Below are 20853 nucleotides of genomic sequence, written 5' to 3'. Positions count from 1 at the left end.
TCGAAAAAAGGAGAATCCCACGATCCTTAGTCACCAACCGTGCTCTGATACCATGTGAAATTGTCTACGAAGAGACAATACGCATACAAGCATAAATACTTTATAAAAGAAGTGCACGAAAGCACTCTCACAACACTTGAACAAAATACGTATAAATAATAAACATGCAATAATGCATGTATTTCATAAAATGGAAGCAAATGCTTGAGACTCTCAAGCTTATTTTACAACAAGGGGGAACACCCCTATTTATACAAGAGGAAAGGGGTGCAAGAGGGGGCTCCCCAAAGGAGTCGTTGGGGAACCCCCAACGGTCACAATTGTGACCGTTGGGGGCCCCCAACAACTCTATTGGGGGGACCCCCAATGCACCTTTTTGTTATGCAAAAAGGAAAAATAAAAAAGATAAATAATTACAAAAAAATAAAAGAAGAAATACAACATATTCCAAATAGAATATATGCAAAATGTAAAAAGACAGAAATACCCTTTTTGGGTAAAAGAGAAAAAGGGAAAAATATATAAATATATATACTTATATATAGAGATACGTATACATATAATATATGTATACGTATCTCTATGTATATAAGTATATGTATTTATACTTACAATAATGTTTTTGAGTATACATTTTAATAAGTTCATCCTGTTTTGTGAGCTGAGACATAAACAACTGGAAATCAAGAGAGAAGGTCTCATAACTCACCCATCGTTGAATAGGATGCTTAATGCGTGACGGCCTTTGAGCCGGATCATTAGCGATGCTTTCCACATTCCTCAGCTCTGTATTTTTGTCCCGTTTAGTGTATATCTGCCCAGAGAAGCGTTCTACTGGGGGTGGCTCAACTGGAGACTCAACTGGAGATAATTCAACATGCATATGTGAGTCATTCAATTCCCTACTCAAGCCGAAGGAAGGACAATTTGTCTGACATGTTTCTCTTGCATTAGCAAAAAGATCTGCACTCATCCATTGATCATATACTTCTAATTCTCGAGATGGCAACACTGCAGAGTCATTGACCTGAAAGTTTCGTTCGTCAAAAACTACATTTATGGAGGTCCTAATACGTTTTGTAGTAGGATCATAGCATCGATAACCTTTGTATTCATCTGCATACCCAACAAATCTGCACTTGACAACCTTGTCCTGAAACTTATTTCGCAGAGATGAATCAACATGTACATAACATACACAACCAAAAACACGCAGCTCATCGTAAGAGGGATGTTGCCCGAATAAAGTATAATAGGGAGATTTCCAATCCAAAAGTGCCATAGGAAGACGATTTATGATATGAACAGATGTGTGAAAAACTTCTGTCCAGAGACTAACGAGCACATTGCTATCATGTAACATGCTCATCACGCTCTCGACAATATGCCTGTGTTTCCTCTCCGCAACCCCATTTTGTTGAGGAGTATGAGGGCAAGAAACCTTCCTTTATCCCGAAGAAAGGCAATAAACTCGTTCGATGAATACTCTCCTCCACCATCACATTGTAAATGCACAATATCACAAGCAAACTTTGTTTTGACCATTGAATGGAATTCCCGAAATATTTGAAAAACTTCATGCTTGTGTTTTAAGAAATATATCCAAGTATAACGGGAATAAGAATCAATAAAGATAACATAGTAACAACTGTCAGAAAGAGAAGTAATAGGTGCGGGTCCCCAAACATCAGAACAAATAATCTCAAATGGCTTTGAAGCTCTTTTATTTATAATATAAAAAGAAAGAACATGACTTTTGCAGAGTTCGCATGAAGAACATTTATTATTATTATTATTAAAAAATGAACATAAATTAGACTCTGGAAGGAGACCATCAGATACAAGATTTTCAACGAAACCCCGACTACAATGTCCCAAACGACTATGCCAAATATCTGACTTATTACAATGAGATGAATTAAAAACTTCCAATGAAGGGAAAAACAAAGACTCTGAAGGTGAAGACACTGAAGAATGCTTGGACGACTTCAACTGGAGAACTGGGACTGAAGACGAAGACACTGAAGGAATCTCCTTGAAGACGTACATGTTTCCTTGTCGCTCCCCCTTAGCGAACGTCTCCTTCGTTCGTAGATCCTTAACATAAACAGAAGAGGGAGTAAATTCGACGGAAGAATTCATATCGTCAACAAGTTTAGCTACAGAAACAATGTTCTTTTTAATATTAGGAGCAAGGACATTGGACAAGTGAAGTGAGGACTTTGACATAGGGATATGTGCACTGCCAGTATGACTAATGGAGTGATAAGTTCCATCTCCCGTAACTATACTACCTTTTTCAAAATAAGGCAATAAGTGAGATAACTTACCCGCATTACCCGTAACATGTGTGGCGGCACCTGAATCAACATACCATTCGCCTTGTTCATTTTGCTTGATCGTCATCTGTGACAATGCTGATAACAAAAGTTGTTGCACATCTGTGGATGGCACTTTTGTGTCCACAGTGGTAGCTGATTTATTCTCAATTTTGTTTATTTTTCCTTTGTTCTGTAGATTAAACCAACAATCAGCTTTCACATGTCCTCTTTTGTTACATAAGAAACAAGTGGGCACTCTCCTCTGATTTCCTGTATTAAAAACCCCTGAAATATTAGGTGTAGGCAAGATACCACGTCCTCCCTGCCCAAAACGTCCGCGGCCTCTGCCTCCTTGATGCCCTCCGTTCCCTCGTCCAAAACCTACAGAAGTGTCCATGGCCAAAACTGAATGAGGACGAGCTGATTCATTTCCTTCTGCCCTTTGTTTCATAATCATCTCATGATGGAGAAGTTTCGCTTGAAGATCATCAAAAGTGGGCAACTGCGGAAGGCATGATAAAACTGTGGTAAGCATGTCAAAATCAGGACCCAATCCATTGAGAAGTTGTTGAACTTTATCTTTATCTGCAATAGCACTTCCAATAACCGCCAATTGATCAGTAATACTCTTCAAGCGGCCTATGTATTCTATGACTGTCATGGAGCCTTTCTTCAAACTTTGAAATTCATTTTTTAAGTACATAACTCGGGCTTTTGATATCTGAGAATATGTCTGAGACAACTTACTCCACAGATCCGCCGCAGTGCAATCATCTGAAAGAGTAACCAACACTTCTTGAGAGAGTGTTGACGTAATATAAGCAACCAAAGACTGATCCCGCTTCCTCCAAGCTGTATACTCTGGATTCTTAATAGAAATGGTAATTGTGTCACCCTTCTCATTCTTGGTTTCCTGCAAAATAAGTCGTGATGGTATAGGAACTAAACCATCCAGATGTTCATCGAGATCCTGACTTCGTATAAAAGGAAGGATTTGCCTTTTCCAAGTCAAAAAATTAGAATGAGTAAGTTTTTCTGTAACGAGCTGACTCAAGAAATTTGCAGAGGGACCGGATGACGATGAGTAATCCATATCAATGGGACAATGAATAAGCAAACAAAACGAATGGAAGAAACAAACAGGTTTGAGATCACTTAATCAATCAGGAGAACTTTAACAAGACATGTACCTGTGCGATCGATATCTGGAAGTAACCTTTTTTTTAAACAGAATCGAGATTGTAAACAATTACAATCTGCCTGTAGGCATTGCACAGGGGACACTAAATAGCAATAAAGAAAAAAAAATATTTCTGGAATCAAAGAATTTCTGGAATCAAAGAATGAATAAAAAAAATTGACAGACGTTAAGAGTGGAAAACAAAAGAGATTGTTTGGAATCAGTCGTTGATGAATGACTGATTGCAATAAGTGACAGACGTTAAGAGATGGTTGCAGTTTTATTAAAACTGACAGACGTTAAGAGTGAAAAAAAAATGAAACAACCGATGGCTGCAATCGGTCGTTTATGGCTGTAGTCAGGGAGGAGAATAAAAAAGGGGTTTTGACTGATTGCAATAAGTGACAGATGGGGATACGAGTTGCATAGACAGATTGGGAGTTGCAATAAGGGGAAGAGACAGATTAGGAGAGAAGAATGAAAAAGGGAAGACGAGCCAAAACCTGGTTCTTAAAATCTCGCTGAACAAGCCTCTAACAGGATTCCGCAACCTTGTGGCTCTGATACCATATGAACTTTCGTATCTGTGGTTCAACCTGCACAGGAAAGTAGAGAGAGAGAGAGAGAATCGGCTGGGGCGGCACTCAGTTGCTCGACCTCCAAGCCCTAACCTTTATATATATAAAACAGGTATACAACGATCCTTGTAATATCAGAGATATTACAAGGATGCCATTAATGAGATTATATTCAGCATGTGTTTCATTTAACATACCATGCGTATGGATCTGGATCCAGATCCATACGCAAGCTATATTTTAACAAGCATAACCTTGAGGGTGATTGCATATGCACCTCCGTGTCTTCCAATAATCTTCTCAACTACACAATTTCAGATGTTCTGGTGGCAATGACCCAATATTCAACTTACATTTCCAAGATACCAATGAGTCATCTATAAAGACACAAAAATATGTAGTTGAACGTCTATCATTAGGATCTCCTCCTCAGTTAGAGGGTATAAACAATTAATTTGAGTGGGGAGGAAGAAGACAAAACAATTCCCTTGGAAACAAAATTTTGTAAATATCTAATAATACACATAATGACACTCATGTGCACAGTGGTAGGGAAATGTTGAAATTGACTGGTTGTGTGGACTGCATGTGAGATATTAGGTCTGGTAATGGTTAAGTATGTGAGGGCTCCAATCACTTGGCGGTAAGGAGTAGGATCATCAAGAGGTGTGCCATCATCTATCTTTATTTTTGCATCTATCATTTTAGACCTAACCATGAGCTGAATATGCAACCTCCATTCTTAAAATGTATCTAAGAAAGCCTAAATAAGTCATTTCAAAGCTTTGTTTTAAAACATTCTTACTAAAACTAACTTATTGTTTGTCTCCTTCCGTGATAATCATGTCGTCAACATAAAGAAGGATAACAAAATTCATACATTAATATCTCTTAATAAACATAACACCTTTTCATAACATAACTAAAATGATCATACTTGTCTTTAGGCACCTGTTTCAAACCATAAAAGGGCTTTTTTTAAGTGAAGCACCTTTCCAACATGAACATCATATCTAGATGGTGGGTCCATATAAAATTCTTCCTTCAATTCACCATTGAGGAAGTCATTTTTGACATTCATTTGATAAATAAGCTAACATCTAATGGCAACTATAACTATAAGAGTTCTAACAGAAGTTATCCTAGCTACTGGGGCAAAAGTTTCATCATAATCTATACCATACTTTTGGGAATAACCCTTAGCCACTAATTTAGCCTTATGCCTCTTTAAAGTTCCATCACTCTTGGTTTTAATCTTAAATACACATCTACAACTTATTGTCTTCTTTTCATAGGGAAGACTCTTTAAATCCTAGGTTTTAGACTTTTCTAAAGCTTGTATTTCATCATTCATGTCCCTCATCCATTCAAGATAATTCTTGGCCTAATTGTATGACAAGGGTTCAAAATAAGAAAATATCTTGAGTAGACAAATTGTATATTGAGTAGTAAAGTTTTCGTAGGATATAAATCAATCTGGAGGCCTATGTGTTCTTTTAGATTTCCTAAGAGTGCTTGATTCTTGTTTTTCTATGCTAGAATATTGTTCTAAGGCATTTGGATGTCTATCACTAGTTCTTTTATATTGGATAACTAGATGTTCACCATTAATGTCATTAGACTCACCACATTGAATGTTGGATTGAGGTTCATCATTAACATCGTTGTTGTTTAACACATCATCATTATATTTAAGAAATAATTCAAGAAAAGAGTAATTATCATTTTCTTTAATGGCACGTTTGACTCAAAAAAACTTTCTTGCTCTATAAAGGTAACATTCCTTGATATATAGAGTTTATCATGTTTAAAATCATAATATCTAAATCCCTTTTGGCTTTTTTCATAACAAAAAAAAACACAATGAATGACTTTTAGTGAAAGTTTGTCATTTTTATTTATAAGAACAAAACATTTGCATTCAAAAGTCCTAAGTTTAAAATAATCAATGGTAGTTTTATAAAGTTTCTTATAAGGAGAAATATTTTGAAGTTTGGTTGAAGAAAGTCTTTTTATAAGGTATATTAAAAGTAAGCGAAGCTTCAGCCCAAAAATGTTTTGGAACATATTTAGAAATAGGCAAGGTTTTAGTAGTTTCTACTATATGTCTGTGTTTCCTTTCGGTCAAACCATTTTATTGAGGCGTATTTGCATAAGATCTTTGATACAAAATCCTATGATTTTTCAAGTAACTTTTGAAATCATTTGACATATAGTCTCCCCCTGAATCATAATCAAATATAGAAATATTGGTTTTAAGGAGATTTCTAACAAGATTATGATAGGTTTTGAAAGTTTTAAAAACTTTATATTTCTGCCCAAGAAAGTAAATCCAAGTGGGATTCGCCGAACCCCCTGCACCGGTGTCTCCCCCTGCGACATCTTTCGACAACCCCCTCTCCCCCTCGCCCCCATCTTCCTCGATTCGCCGAACCCCCTGCCCCGATGTCTCCCCCTGCGACATCTTTCGGCAACACCCCGTTCGACACTCGCCGACGACCCTCGTCGAAGAACCCACAATGTCGTCTCCCACAGGTGCATTTGGTCAGGGATTGACTCGATATGCAAGGTGGCGTCTCAAGAAGTAGGCCTCTCTCGTTCTAGAGTTTGCTTGAGCCCTTTGTTTCAGCAGATCGTTCTTTTTGGGTTTCCCATCTATACTGGGGCCTGGCATATCAGAAAGAGGCCTCTTCCCTCACGATTGGGGTTTTTCCTGCACGGTGGGTTCCAGCCTCTTCCCTCACGATTGGAGCTTTTCCTGCACGGTGGTTTCCGGCCTCTTCCCTCACGATTGGAGGGTTAGAAAGAGGCCTCTTCCTTCCCTCAAGATTGGGGCTTTTCCTGCACGGTGGTTTCCGGCCTTTTCCCTCACGATTGGGGCATTTTCCTGCACGGTGGTTTCTTTCTACAACAAACAACAACAACTACTACGCCTTCATCCCAAAACAATTGGGGTCGGCGATATGAACCAACAAAGAAAATCATTCTGGGTCTTCCACATGAATCCTTCTCCATTCATTTCTATCCAATGCCATGTCCTCGGTGAGGTTCAAAGCATTCATATCCTTTCCTATCACCTCCATCCATGTCTTCCTAGGCCTACCCCGACCTCTTTTAACTAATATATTTTCCCATTTCTCCATCATTCTAACTGGAGCATCATTAGGCCTTCGTCGAATATGTCCAAACCACCATAAATGATTCTCTCTCATCTTATTTTCAATGGGTGCAACGCCTACCTTCTTACGTATCTCCTCGTTCTGAATCTTATCTTTTATTGTATTTCCACACATCCATCTCAGCATACGCATCTCAGCTACACTCATTTTTTGAATATGATGTCTCTTGGCAGCCCAACATTCTGTACCATATAGTAAAGCGGGCCTATTAGTCGTCCTATAAAACTTTCCCTTCAACCGCAATGGCATTCTACGATCGCACAACACTCCAGTTGCACTCTTCCATTTCATCCACCCAACCTTTATCCTATGATTTACATCTCCATCAATTTCTCCATACTTTTGAATGATAGATCCCAAATATTTGAAAGAATCATCCACCGGTATTTCTTGCTCACCAAGCTTCACTACACTCCCATCTCTATTTCGTTGCTTACTAAATCGACATTCCATGTATTCTGTCTTACTCTTACTCAACTTTAAACCTCTTGCTTCCAATGTATGTCTCCATAATTCTAACTTAGCATTAACCCCAGCTCTAGACTCATCAATCAAAACAATATCATCAGCAAACAACATACACCACGACATATTTTCTTGAATTGATCTCGTAAGCTCATCCATCACTATAGCAAATAGGAAAGGGCTTAAAGCAGATCCTTGATGTAACCCAACCGTTATAGGAAAATTGGTTGTCACCCCTCCATAAGTGCGGACATTGGTTACTACTCCTTCATACATATCTTTAATTATACTAATGTACTTGAGAGAAACACCTTTCTTCATCATTGTCCACCAGAGAACGTCCCTAGGTACTCTATCGTAAGCCTTCTCCAAATCAATAAAAACCATATCCAAATCTTTGTTCCTCTCTCTATTTCTCTCAATAAGTTGTCTAAGAAGATGTATAGCTTCCATAGTAGATCTTCCAGGCATAAAACCAAATTGATTCTCCGATATCATGACAACCTTCCTCAACCTAGACTCAATCACCCTCTCCCAAAGTTTCATAGTATGACTCATGAGTTTTATACCACGATAGTTTGTGCAATCTTGAATATCACCCTTATTCTTATATAGAGGCACCAAAGTACTCTTCCTCCACTCATTAGGCATCTTATTTGTCCGCCAAATCTTGTTAAAAAGATTTGTCAACCATTCTAAACCTTTCTCTCCCAAGCATTTCCAAGCCTCGATAGGTATACCATCTGGGGCAACTGCCCTTCTTGATTTCATTTTCTTCAAAGCCTCTGCAATTTCTTTCTTTTGAATCTTGCGCATGAAGTCACGATTCATCTCATGAAAAGGAATGGAAAAGTCTCCAAGATCCTGAGCATGACTTTCATTAAATAGCTTATCAAAATAATCTTTCCATCTCTCCTTAATCTCCTCATCTTTGACTAAAACCCTTTGTGTTTCATTTTTGATACATCTAACCATACCCAGATCCCTCGATTTCCTATCTCTCATTTTTGCAATCCTATAAATATCCTTCTCACCCTCTTTGGTATCCAACTTGTCATAAACCTCCTTATATACCTTATCTCTCGCGTTCCGAACTACTTTTTTAGCTTCCTTCTTTGTTGTCATATACTTCTCCAAATTCTCATTATCACGACTTTTACTTAGATTTCTATAACACTCTCTTTTAATCTTAATAGCTAATTTGACATCCTCGTTCCACCACGATGTATCCTTACCTAGCGGTGCACCGCCTTTAGACTCACCCAATACCTCCTTAGCCACCTTTCTCATGCCACCCTCTATCTTATTCCACATAGATTATGAATCCTCCTCGAGACACCAATCAACTTCCTTAACTACCCGCTCTACAAACATTCCTTGTTTAGCTCCTTTCAGTGCCCACCACTTAATTCTAGGATCTATCTTATGTCTATCCCTTTTGCGGCATTGTCTAATTCTAAGATCTAAAATTAAGACTCTATGTTGTGTAGCTACACTTTCTCCCGGTATAACCTTACAATCGATGCAACAACCCCTATCTCTCTTTCTAAGTAGGAAAAAATCTATCTGACTCGTATTAACCCCACTTTTAAATGTTACTAGGTGAGACTCCCTCTTCCTAAACCAAGTGTTTGCTAAGATCATATCATAGGACAAACCAAAATCTAAAATCCTTTCTCCACTATCGTTTCTTTCTCCTATACCATAGCCTCATTGGATACTCTCAAATCCATCCCTACTAATGCCTACATGCCCATTAAGGTCACCGCCGATGAAAAGCCTTTCTCCGTAAGATATCCCTTGTACTACTCCATCTAAATCTTCCCAAAATTGACGCTTAGTGGAATCATCTAAACCTACTTGAGGTGCATAAACACTAATAATATTAATAATATCCGTACCTAATACTAATTTAATAAGTAAAATCCTATCACCCTTCCTACGGACCTCAACTACATTATCTATAAACTCACGACTCATAACAATCCCTACTCCATTCCTATTCCTATTTATTCCTGTATACCAAATCTTATATCCCCAAGGTTCTATCACTTTTGCTTTCTCACCTACCCATTTGGTCTCTTGTAGACATAAAATATCAATCTTTCTCCTACACATAACATCTACTAACTCTACCAACTTACCAGTTAAAGACCCTATGTTCCAAGTGGCTAACCTAATTTTATGGTCTTGGACTAACTTCTTTACCCCCACCCGTCCAACAAAGTGAGGGAACCCTTGCCTATTTGACACCACACCCGGGCGCCGGTGTGACGCGTCGCTTCCGGGCGACGACCTAGCAACCCTTGCCCATTTATCACTGCCTCCGGGCCTATAGAGTACAGCGCGTCGCTCAGTAGGGAACGCCCCAGCGAAATTCTCATATTGGTTCATATTCATAGGGTATGACTAAGTTTTTATACTGGCTGTCACAGGCCTACCGCAACCCTCCTCTTTTATCCGGGCTTGGGATCGACAATGTATAACTAAACAGTTATACACAGGCGGAGTTACGGTGGTTTCTTTCTATGTTTTTTTTTTCAGGAAACACCGACCACTATTCGTCGGAGAACCCTACACGATCTTTGGTTTCCAGGCACTCTTGAGGCCTCCAAGTTTGCTTTCCTCACACAAATATGATTTATCTGATTTGATCATTGTGCTGCATTTCTGTTTTGGTTATGATTCATCATCAAGGGTTTTTTTGTGTGTAAATCCTTTTTCTCTTTTTGTTCGGTCCCAAGCCCTAATATAGGAGGAGGGTTGCGGTAGGCCAGTGACAACCAACATAAAAACTTAGTCACACCTTTTGAATATGAACTAATATGAGAATTTCATTGGGGCGTTCCCTACTGAGCAATGCGCTGTACTCTATAGGCCAGGAGGCAGTGATAAATGGCCAAGGGTTGCTAGGTCATCGCCCAGGAGCACCGGGTCACACCGGTGCCCGAGTGTGGTGTCAAATAGGCAAGGGTTCCCTCACTTTGTTGGACGGGTGAAGGTAAAGACGATAGTTCAAGACCATAAAATTAGGTTAGCCACTTGGAACATAGGGTCTTTAACTGGTAAGTTGGTAGAGTTAGTAGATGTTATGTGTAGGAGAAAGATTGATATTTTATGTTTACAAGAGACCAAATGGGTAGGTGAGAAGGCAAAAGTGATAGACCCTTGGGGATATAAGATTTGGTATACAGGAATAAATAGGAATAAGAATGAAGTAGGGATTGTTATTAGTCGTGAGTTTATAAATAATGTAGTTGAGGTCCGTAGGAAGGGTGATAGGATTTTACTTATTAAATTAGTATTAGGTACGTATATCATTAATATTATTAGTGTTTATGCACCTCAAGTAGGTTTAGATGATTCCATTAAGCGTCAATTTTGGGAAGATTTAGACGGAGTAGTACAAGGGATATCTCATGGAGATAAGATTTTCATCGGTGGTGACCTTAATGGACATGTAAGCATTAGTAGGGATGGATTTGAGAGTATCCATGGAGGCTATGGTATAGGAGAAAGAAACGAAAGTGGAGAAAGGATTTTAGATTTTTGTTTGTCCTATGATATGATCTTAGCCAACACTTGGTTTAGGAAGATGGAGTCTCACCTAGTAACATTTAAAAGTGGGGTTAATACGAGTCAGATAGATTTTTTCCTACTTAAAAAGAGAGATAAGGGTTGTTGCATCGATTGTATGGTTATACCAGGAGAAAGTGTAGCTACACAACAAAGTCTTAATTTTAGATCTTAGAATTAGAAAATGCCGCAAAAGGGCTAGACATAAGATAGATCCTAGAATTAAGTGGTGGGGATCTAAACAAAGAATGTTTGTAGAGCAGGTAGTTAAGGAAGCTGATTGGTGTCTCAAGGAGGATTCAAAATCAATGTGGAATAAGATAGCGGGTTGCATGAGAAAGGTGGCTAAGGAGGTATTGGGTGAGTCTAAAGGGGGTGCACTGCTAGGTAAGGATACATCACGGTGGAACGAGGATGTAAAATTAACTTTTAAGGTTAAAAGAGACTGTTATAGAAATCTAAGTAAAAGTCATGATAATAAGAATTTGGAAAAGTATATGATAGCAAAGAAGGAAGCTAAGAAAGTAGTTCGAAACGCGAGGGATAAGGTATATAAGGAGGTTTATGACAAGTTGGATACCAAAGAGGGAGAGAAAGATATTTATAGGCTTGCAAAGATGAGAGATAGGAAATCGAGAGATCTGGGTATGGTTAGATGCATCAAAGATGAAACTCAAAGGGTTTTAGTCAAAGACGAGGAGATTAAGGAGAGATGGAAAGATTATTTTGATAAGCTTTTTAATGAAAGTCATGCTCAGGATATTGGAGACTTTTCCATTCCTTCTCATGAGATGAATCATGACTTCATGCGCAAGATTCAAAAGAAAGAAATTGCAGAGGCTTTAAAAAAATGAAATCAAGAAAGTCAGTTAGACCAGATGGTATACCTATCGAGGCTTGGAAATGCTTGGATGAGAATGGTTTAGAATGATTGACAAATCTTTTTAACAAGATTTGGCGGATAAATAAGATGTCTAAGGAGTGGAGGAAGAGTACTTTGGTGCCTCTATATAAATATAAGGGTGACATACAAGATTGCACAAACTATCGTGGTATAAAACTCATGAGTCATACTATGAAACTTTGGAAGAGGGTGATTGAGCATAGGTTGAAGAAGGTTGTCATGATATCGGAGAATCAATTTGGTTTTATGTCTGGAAGATCAACTATGGAAGCTATACATCTTCTTAGACAAATTATTGAGAGATATAGAGAGAGGAACAAAAATTTGCATATGGTTTTTATTGATTTAGAGAAGGCATACGATAGAGTACCTAGGGATGTTCTCTGGTGGACAATGATGAAGAAAGGTGTTTCTCTCAAGTACATTAGTATAATTAAAGATATGTACGAAGGAGTGGTAACCAATGTCCGCACTTGTGGAGGGGTGACAAACAATTTTCCTATAACAGTTGGGTTACATCATGGATCTACATTAAGCCCTTTCCTATTTGCTATAGTGATGGATGAGCTTACGAAATCAATTCAAGAAAATGTGTCGTGGTGTATGTTGTTTGCTGATGATATTATTTTGATTAATGAGTCTAGAGCTGGGGTTAATGCTAAGTTAGAATTATGGAGACAGACATTGGAAGCAAGAGGTTTTACGTTGAGTAAGAGTAAGACAAAATATATGGAATGTCGGTTTAGTAAGCAACACAGTAGTGATGAGAGTGTAGTGAAGCTTGGCGAGCAAGAAATATCGGTGGATGACTGTTTCAAATATTTGGGGTCTATCATTCGAAATGATGGAGAAATTAATAAAGATGTAAACCATAGGATAAAGGTTGGGTGGATGAAATGGAAAAGTGCAACTGGAGTGTTGTGCGATCGTAGAATGCCATTGCGGTTGAAGGGAAAGTTTTATAGGATGACAATTAGGTCCGCTTTATTATATGACATGGAATGCTGGGCTGTCAAGAGACATCATTTTCAAAAAATGAGTGTAGCTAAGATACGTATGCTTCGATGGATGTGTGGAAATACAATAAAAGATAAGATTCAAAACGAGGAGATACGTAAGAAGGTAGGCGTTGCATCCATTGAAAATAAGATGAGAGAAAATCGTTTATGGTGGTTTGGACATATTCAGCGAAGGCCTAATGATGCTCCAGTTAGAAGGATGGACAAATGAAAAAATATATTAGTCAAAAGAGGTCGAGGTAGGCCTAAGAAGCCTTGGATGGAGATGATAGGAAAGGATATGAATGCTTTGAACCTCACCGAGGATATGGCATTGGATAAAAATGATTGGAGGAGAAGGATTCATGTGGAGGACCCAAAATGATTTTTTTTTTTGGTTCATATCGCCGACCCCAATTGTTTTGGGATGAAGGCATAGTTGTTGTTATTGTTGTTGTAAAGTAAATCCAAGTGAAACAAGAATAATCGTACACAAAAATACATAATAAGTCAATCCTCCTTTAAAGGTAACAAGAGCAGGATCCCAAACATCCGAGTGTATTAATTCAAGTGGTTTGAAACTTTGGAAGCAAAAAAGGTCCTCCCTTGATAAGGAATGCTTTTCATTTTTCCAAGAATACAATTAGTATATTCCAATTTTTCATTACAAAGTTTTCTCAAATGTGATACATTAGATAGCTTAGAAATGCTAGGGTATCCTGGTCTTTGATGGTACAAAACAATATCCAATTTTTGTATATTAAGACAAAAATTATCTTTGGGAATGATCAACCGATCCATGTAGTAAAGATCTTCTTCCCTATATCCTTCCATAATCTACCTCCCTTATTGGAGATCCGTATGAAACACTAGTTAGGTGTGAAGGAGATATTACAACCATGATCGGTTATTTGGGAAATTGAAAGAAGATTTAAATTAGGTTTTGAAATAATTGACTTTTGAAATGAAAAAGCTCAAAGAATTTTTAAAATCCACAATCCCTTTAATATCAAGAGAGGAACTATCAGTGGTAAAAATCTTAGATCTACTTGAATTAATACTAAAATTGGATAGCATAGAGTTATTAGGGGTCATATGAAAAGAAACACCATAATCTAGGAGCCAAAAAATCTTGCTAGGAGGAGAGGAGACCGCAACCCCAATCAAGGAGGATGAGCCTTTGAGGAGTGGTTGTAGAGTTTTCGCAAGTTTGAGACAAGGACATACTTTTGTAATTGGAGTTTGAGGTTTTCTTGTTTTCTTGGGGGGATTTTAAGGTAGTTACTTTTTTCTCATTCTTTTTTAATTCAGAAAAATAAGGTTTGATGTGCCCCTAGTTCTCCACAATTATGACAAGTAATTTTTTCTTTTCCATCATTTCTCCCATCATATCTTCTATCATTGTTCCTTGGCTTCCAAGAATTATTCTTGTAGAAGTGAGGAGACTTATGAGAATAAGTATTGGCACCGAGTCTCGATACCGCCAATACATTGTCCTTGATCTCCTTAGATTCGGTCATTGATTTTAGCCTTATTTTTTGCGTACTTGGGCTAAAATCTCATGTAAAGAAGGAAGTTCCTTTTGCTTTCGGTAGATGTTTGAAACCCAAACATGTTCAAATTTAGGCCTAAGCCTTCTCATAAATTGAAAAATTGCTCACTAAGGATTTGATTTTTCCTACGGCGAGCATTTTCAAGGGTATCTCAAATAGGGTTCGTTTTAGTAATTTAGTCCCTTAGCCTTTTGAGAGTCTCATAGTACTCTCTAACACCTTTCTCTCCTTGTTTGCAATTATGAATTTTGTCTTGTAATTTCCATTTATGGGCGGCATCATTTTGAGTGTAATTTTGTTTGATAAAAACTCATGCTTCATCGGCCCTCTCATATTCTAATATATTTTCACATGGTTTTTCACACATACTTTCCATAAATAGGGATAAGACCTTTGCATGTTCCATTTCTCATGCCTTAATGGCATTTTTGTAATCAAAGAGAGTTTTCTCCCTCTCATTTTTCTAAAGGAGTTCTTTGACAATACCATCTTCTCTAGAAATAGATTTGGTGAGAATAGCTTGAGGTTCTGATAAAGAACCAACATATTCTCATAAATCTTTGCCAATCAATATCCGCTTTAACAACAGTGGCCCATATATTATAGTTTTTCTCATCAAATTTGCCGGGAACAACTGTAACCACTTTCTTTTCTGCCATCACACCTAGAAAGGATAGATAAGAGAGAGAGATAACTTCGAGGCAATGAAGTTTGCGATCTGTCATTTCTCCCTCGTGTATTCTTGATCTCCTTCACTTTAAATGTACCTCTTGCTCTGATACTATGTGATGAAATACTAAAGAATACAAACAAATGCCTCTTATGGGCAAGTACAACACACAAAAGGAGACCACTTATGGGTCAAGATACAATCACACACGATGCCACTTATGGGCAAGAGAGAGAACATAAAAAATTATATAGGATTTATTGAGAGAGAGCTTGAAAACAAGCTTAACTTTCCAAGAGGGGACTGCACCCTATTTATACAAGAGAGAAGCCATAGAGCCATTGGGACTCTCCCCAGAGGCTAGAAATAGAGTCGTTGGGGAGGTCCCAATGACTCTATTGGCTAAAGACTCTAATGTCCTTAGCTTTTGGCTAAAGGACATAAAAACAAAGTAAAAATAATACTAAGTAAAGGACTGATGTGCCCCTAATGGGCACATCTTATTACAATAAAGGAAATGACAAAAATACCCTTAATGGGTATTTCCTATTAATCAAAAGAATATATATATATATATATATATATATATATATATATATATATATATATATATATATACTTTAACAGTTGTTTCCCCTTTTGCATTAGTGAAAGGAATATACCCTTAGCGCATCCCACTTTCGTTACAGCTCTTTGCTCCTCTGATGGTTTGCTGGTATGTTCAATTGCTTGAGTGTTGGCAGGTTGTTGCTTTCATTTCTTATTTGTCCATGATATCTCACATGTGATCATACCTTGGCCTTGCGAATCTTTCCATGTGTGCTTTAGGCTTATCTTTGTGGCCTACTCCACTCAAATGCTGTATGGTTGCTCAAGACAAAATTTAGGTCTGTGAAACATGGGCTAGGCCAGTGGCCAATGCACGGATGCACAATTTTGTGTAAAGTGCAGACTGCTACTAATACACCATAATTGGTTCACAGTCATTCGGTCTGTCTTTAACGTCAAGAGCTGTTGCCTCTTGAAGTTTATTGATTATTCTATTAAAAGATTTTGTTTGACTAGTTTTTGGCTAACTGGAAGTGTGGTTGATGCTTTTTGTGCAGTGCAGCCAGTTTCTGTTTTAACCCTATCCTTTTCTATCTGCAATCTTTTTGTCACTAATGTGGGTCGTTAGGTTGATGTTGGGTTCCACAATTGTGTTAGCATAACTATTAGTCTGGATTAACTTGGACTTTGTGTCAAATGCACTTGTTGTTCGTCTATAACATGATAAATCTTTTTTGTTGTTGAAATTCTTTGCTACTTTCTGTCTCTATGTTTTCCTTCAAATTTAGGCATGAGTTTGTTTCTGTTGCCTTTGTTAGCTGTAGTTTATTTTTATTCTAATAATCTTTAGGCACCAGAAAATATAGTCTTGGTGCTGGTTTGGTGAAATATGGTTGCTAGATGCAGAAAATTGGTATGAGATTTGAGACGTCTATGCTGCTGCAGATGCTTTTTTTCCTCTGAAGGCTTGATTAATTATTGCAGGCTCCAGTTTTATTGAAATATCCTGCCAACCTGTCATTGACAGCATATTCATATTTCTTTGGTGCTCTTTTGATGACTTTTACTGGAGTATTTGCAACCAATGACTCTACAGACTGGGTCTTAACACAGTCTGAGATACTCACGGTGATATATGCTGTAAGTCTTTGACCTACATTTTATCTACAATCAGTTCTTAAAGATAATGTGAACAGGGCCTTTGACAAAGCTTCTTTTTTCAAATGTTGAAGTTATAATATAAACTCCCCCTGTTCAGCAAGCATCCATTTGAAAGAAAAGTTTGGCAAAAGGTTTTATGGTAAAATCCCTATTATTTTAAATTTTATGTAAAAATGATTTTATTATGATCCTATTTTAGTATCATCTGATTAATGGCTTCTGAAAACTTATGGCAATTAGATATTTATATTTTTCACTGTGCCATCATATTTAAAGTATAATAAATGCTGAACTTGATTTCCAGGGAGTTGTTGCATCTGCCATCAACTATGGGATTCTGACTTGGGCTAATAAGATCATTGGCCCTGCATTAGTGGCACTGTATAACCCACTTCAGCCTGTTGCATCTGCTTTCTTGTCAAGAATTTTCATTGGAAGCACACTATATCTCGGAAGGTGGGGTTTGAGCACTGACTGAATCATGTCAATTTCTGTATTGAACATCTGAAACTTACTAATATATCTTGCTTTAGTTATAGTTTTTGCTATCATATTTGGTTTTTCTTGGGTCCAAATTACTGTTGAAAGGGGCAATTTTTGATGAACTGTCAATTGCTAAAATATTCTGACTAAAATACTTATAGATCACAGGTTAATAAAGGTCAACAGTTAGCTATTATACCATCCGAAGTCTCTCTCTGTGTGTGTGCACATGCACATGGGTAGGTGCATGCATGTGTTTTGAGAGATATTTGGAATGTGAATTTACATTAATGAGGTTTCATTGGCTTTTGGTGGTACATTTTCTGTTCTATGGACGTTGCAGAAGTTTTGCATAGCAGCATATTATAACTTCATCTTGCTTTATGATTGCACATCAAAAAATCGGTGCTAACCTGCCACAAAGAATTTATGCAGATGATATGAAATGCCATTCTAGTTTCTGAGAGTTACAGATGTTCAAACTTGATTGAAGATAAGGATGACAAATTTACACTAAATAAAGGAACTAGTTTTGACTATCTGATGGATGATTTTGGCTTTCGTGGCATGTTGATGTAACAGGTCCTAGTTATGCCTCTTTATGCATACTCTCTTGAAGTGCAGTTCTTTTAGAATGGATTTTTGATGGACAGGAACTTGGCTTAAATGCAGAACTGGAAAGAAAAAAAAATGACTGAAGTACAATATGCTTTAAAATTCTTTGCTTTCATGGAGATATTATCTAAAATACCTAGGCCTCTCCACTGTTGGGAACTACATAAAGGATCCACAAGTGTACCACTGATAGAGCTTGAGGGAGATGCTTGAAACCGCAATTCCTCAGTAAGCTTAGCCATGTTACATTGAGATGGGTTAAGGGAAGCAAATACCATATTGACAAGTAATTAGTGCAGCTTAATGACTCTTTATTAAGCAGAAGAGCTTTAATATCCTATTGCGACATAAACACCATATTGTAAAAGATAAGGCTTCTATCATACAGTGAGGTGTATTGCAAAACAAGCCACATCAAGAGAGATGATGAAGTCATTATATAGATTGTAGGCCTTAATGTTTCAATATAATAGGGATGCTGCTTAGGTTCTCTTATCTGGCAAGTGTTGAATCTTATGAAATCACTAATAGGATTTGACTTTGAATGGATAGGATGAAAATGAGTTCATAGTTATGCCATTAACAGGGCTGTTTAACAGCTTCTATTCAGTAGTCATCAGCTCCTATTGTACCATATATCTCATCTGCAATATCAATATATTTCTTAACAAGTTTCTTTTGCTGCAGCCTTCCTTGAGGTGGCAGCCGGCTGTTACATACCTACAGTTATCAGTCTCTAAGAAATCCTAGCATTATACATCAACACCTTGGATCCAGCCTATATGTTCATGCCACATATTAAATTATAAGTGTGTGCCCATGCACACACACACACACACACACACACATATATATATATATATATATATATATATATATATATATATATTCTGTTGTTTGTAAATTGAAATACCTGTCAGGGGTATTTCAGTCATTTCCCTTGTAATAGGTGTCAGTCCTTTAGGGACTGACCTGTCTTTTATTTATTGTTTTTTTAGCTGTTGGGCTGGTCCAACGATTAGATGGACCAGCCTCTTTGTGTCCTCAAGTGCCTATTTAAAGGCACTCTCGTATTTTATTCAATGCTTTTCTAAAGCATTTCTAAGTGAAAATAACATTTTTTATGTCTTGTGCTTGCCCATAATGGCTTGTGTTGTGTTCTTTTGATTGTGTTTCACTTGATTGTATTGTCCCTTGGTTGACTAAGTGCTTGTGCACTCTTTTGTTTATTGTTTACCCTTATTGGGTTGTCTATTGTACTCTACTTCCGCTCTTTTCATCCGCGGTCTCTTCAGATATTCCTCTCAGCACCTATAGCTATGTATCTAATATAGTCCTCCACTTTGGGATTAGTAGTGGCACTAGAGGGCAACATGTCATTTCCATGGTATTTATTTATGAATGCAAATACATTAAGGGCAATTTAGGTATCCTATTGATAGAATATGGTTTTAATCATTTGTTCTAAGAAGGAATTACAATTTATCCGTAATGGTTATGTTCTGTCAGGTGGTTCCTAAGGGATGAAATTAAGTGTTTTAGTATATAACTATGTATTGCTCAAAAAATGTTGTGGGGATGAGATTCTGCATTGGTGGATTTGTAGCTTAATCATGATGGTCTCCTGGTTCAATGGAGTTTTTAAGTAGTATATCTTCCTCTTTGATGGATTTATGAATGTTCTTGCAAATTGAATTATGGCATTTTCTTTTCGCTAATTTATATATAAGCAAGGAAATTTGGTTAACATCATAATAATTCTTTCAACAATATCTCTTGTGATGATAGGCTCAATATAGGTTAACATCGTTAAGCTTCATTTGGTTTTGCACCTTATAATTGGTGGTGCGGGTTTAGAAATTTGTCCTCTCTTTGGGAGCTGGGATTCATGGGGATTTGTGGAAGTGAAAAAGTGGAATCCTTCAATTCCTGTGCGCATTTGCTAATTCTGCTTCGGCTGCAAGTCCAATGGAGTAAATGCCTCATTTGCTTTCTCAATTTCCTCAAACGCCTTCTCAATTCCTCTCCCAAACAACCATTGCAAGATTATGTTGGCTGGAACTTCAACACAATTCCTCGGTTCGTAACTCAAATACCAGCTCCCAGGCGATGTTGCCAACTTCTTTTGGTATCCGTCCCTCTGATGAATGATGATGCACAAGAAAATGGCCTAACAACCTAAGATGAACTTTTTCATGGAGCAGGGAAATTTATTTTGAAGACAGAAGAGGTACCAAGAACATTGTCTGGATTGAGTCTTTGACCGGGGATCACTGGAGAGGCCATTGACTAATCATGGGATTTCCTGCTCTTGTTTGGGAATGCAATCAAATTGACAGATTATTGTTTCCATGTGTTATGCTGTTGCTTTTGTTATAAGCAAAAATTTCTGCCAAAATGACCTCGGAGATCTGGGAGTCTGGATTGAAATTAAAACATGAATACTGAGGGTAATATACCTGGTGCATGCTGGTTGAAAAGAGTTCTATACTTCTATGGTCAATCGTTAGTCTTTCTTTCTCTTTTTCTTTTTCTTTTCCTCTGAAATGGTAGTGGATTTCATAACCAAAATTTGAGTCTGTAATGTACAAACAATGACGTTCTGCAAGTTCAGAGATTAT

At 37.5% G+C, this 20853-nt stretch overlaps 1 protein-coding gene across 1 annotated transcript in view; it reads left to right on the top strand.

The window, feature by feature from the left end:
* The window catches only part of LOC149813544 (WAT1-related protein At4g19185-like), a 31434-nt gene that overhangs the window by 10127 nt on the left and 454 nt on the right, over positions 1-20853 (top strand). The window contains exons 5-6 of the mRNA XM_089992100.1: positions 16958-17113; positions 17439-17590. Of these exons, the coding sequence (XP_089848226.1) occupies positions 16958-17113; positions 17439-17590 (308 nt within the window). The remainder of the gene's footprint in view (positions 1-16957; positions 17114-17438; positions 17591-20853) is intronic.

This window comes from Nuphar pumila, chromosome 16 (genome assembly GCF_984573655.1).
Source record: "Nuphar pumila chromosome 16, dmNupPumi1.hap1.1, whole genome shotgun sequence".
Lineage (NCBI taxonomy): Eukaryota > Viridiplantae > Streptophyta > Magnoliopsida > Nymphaeales > Nymphaeaceae > Nuphar > Nuphar pumila.
Note: the sequence above shows the minus strand (reverse complement) of the source record. Positions and strands in the feature narration are given on the sequence as shown.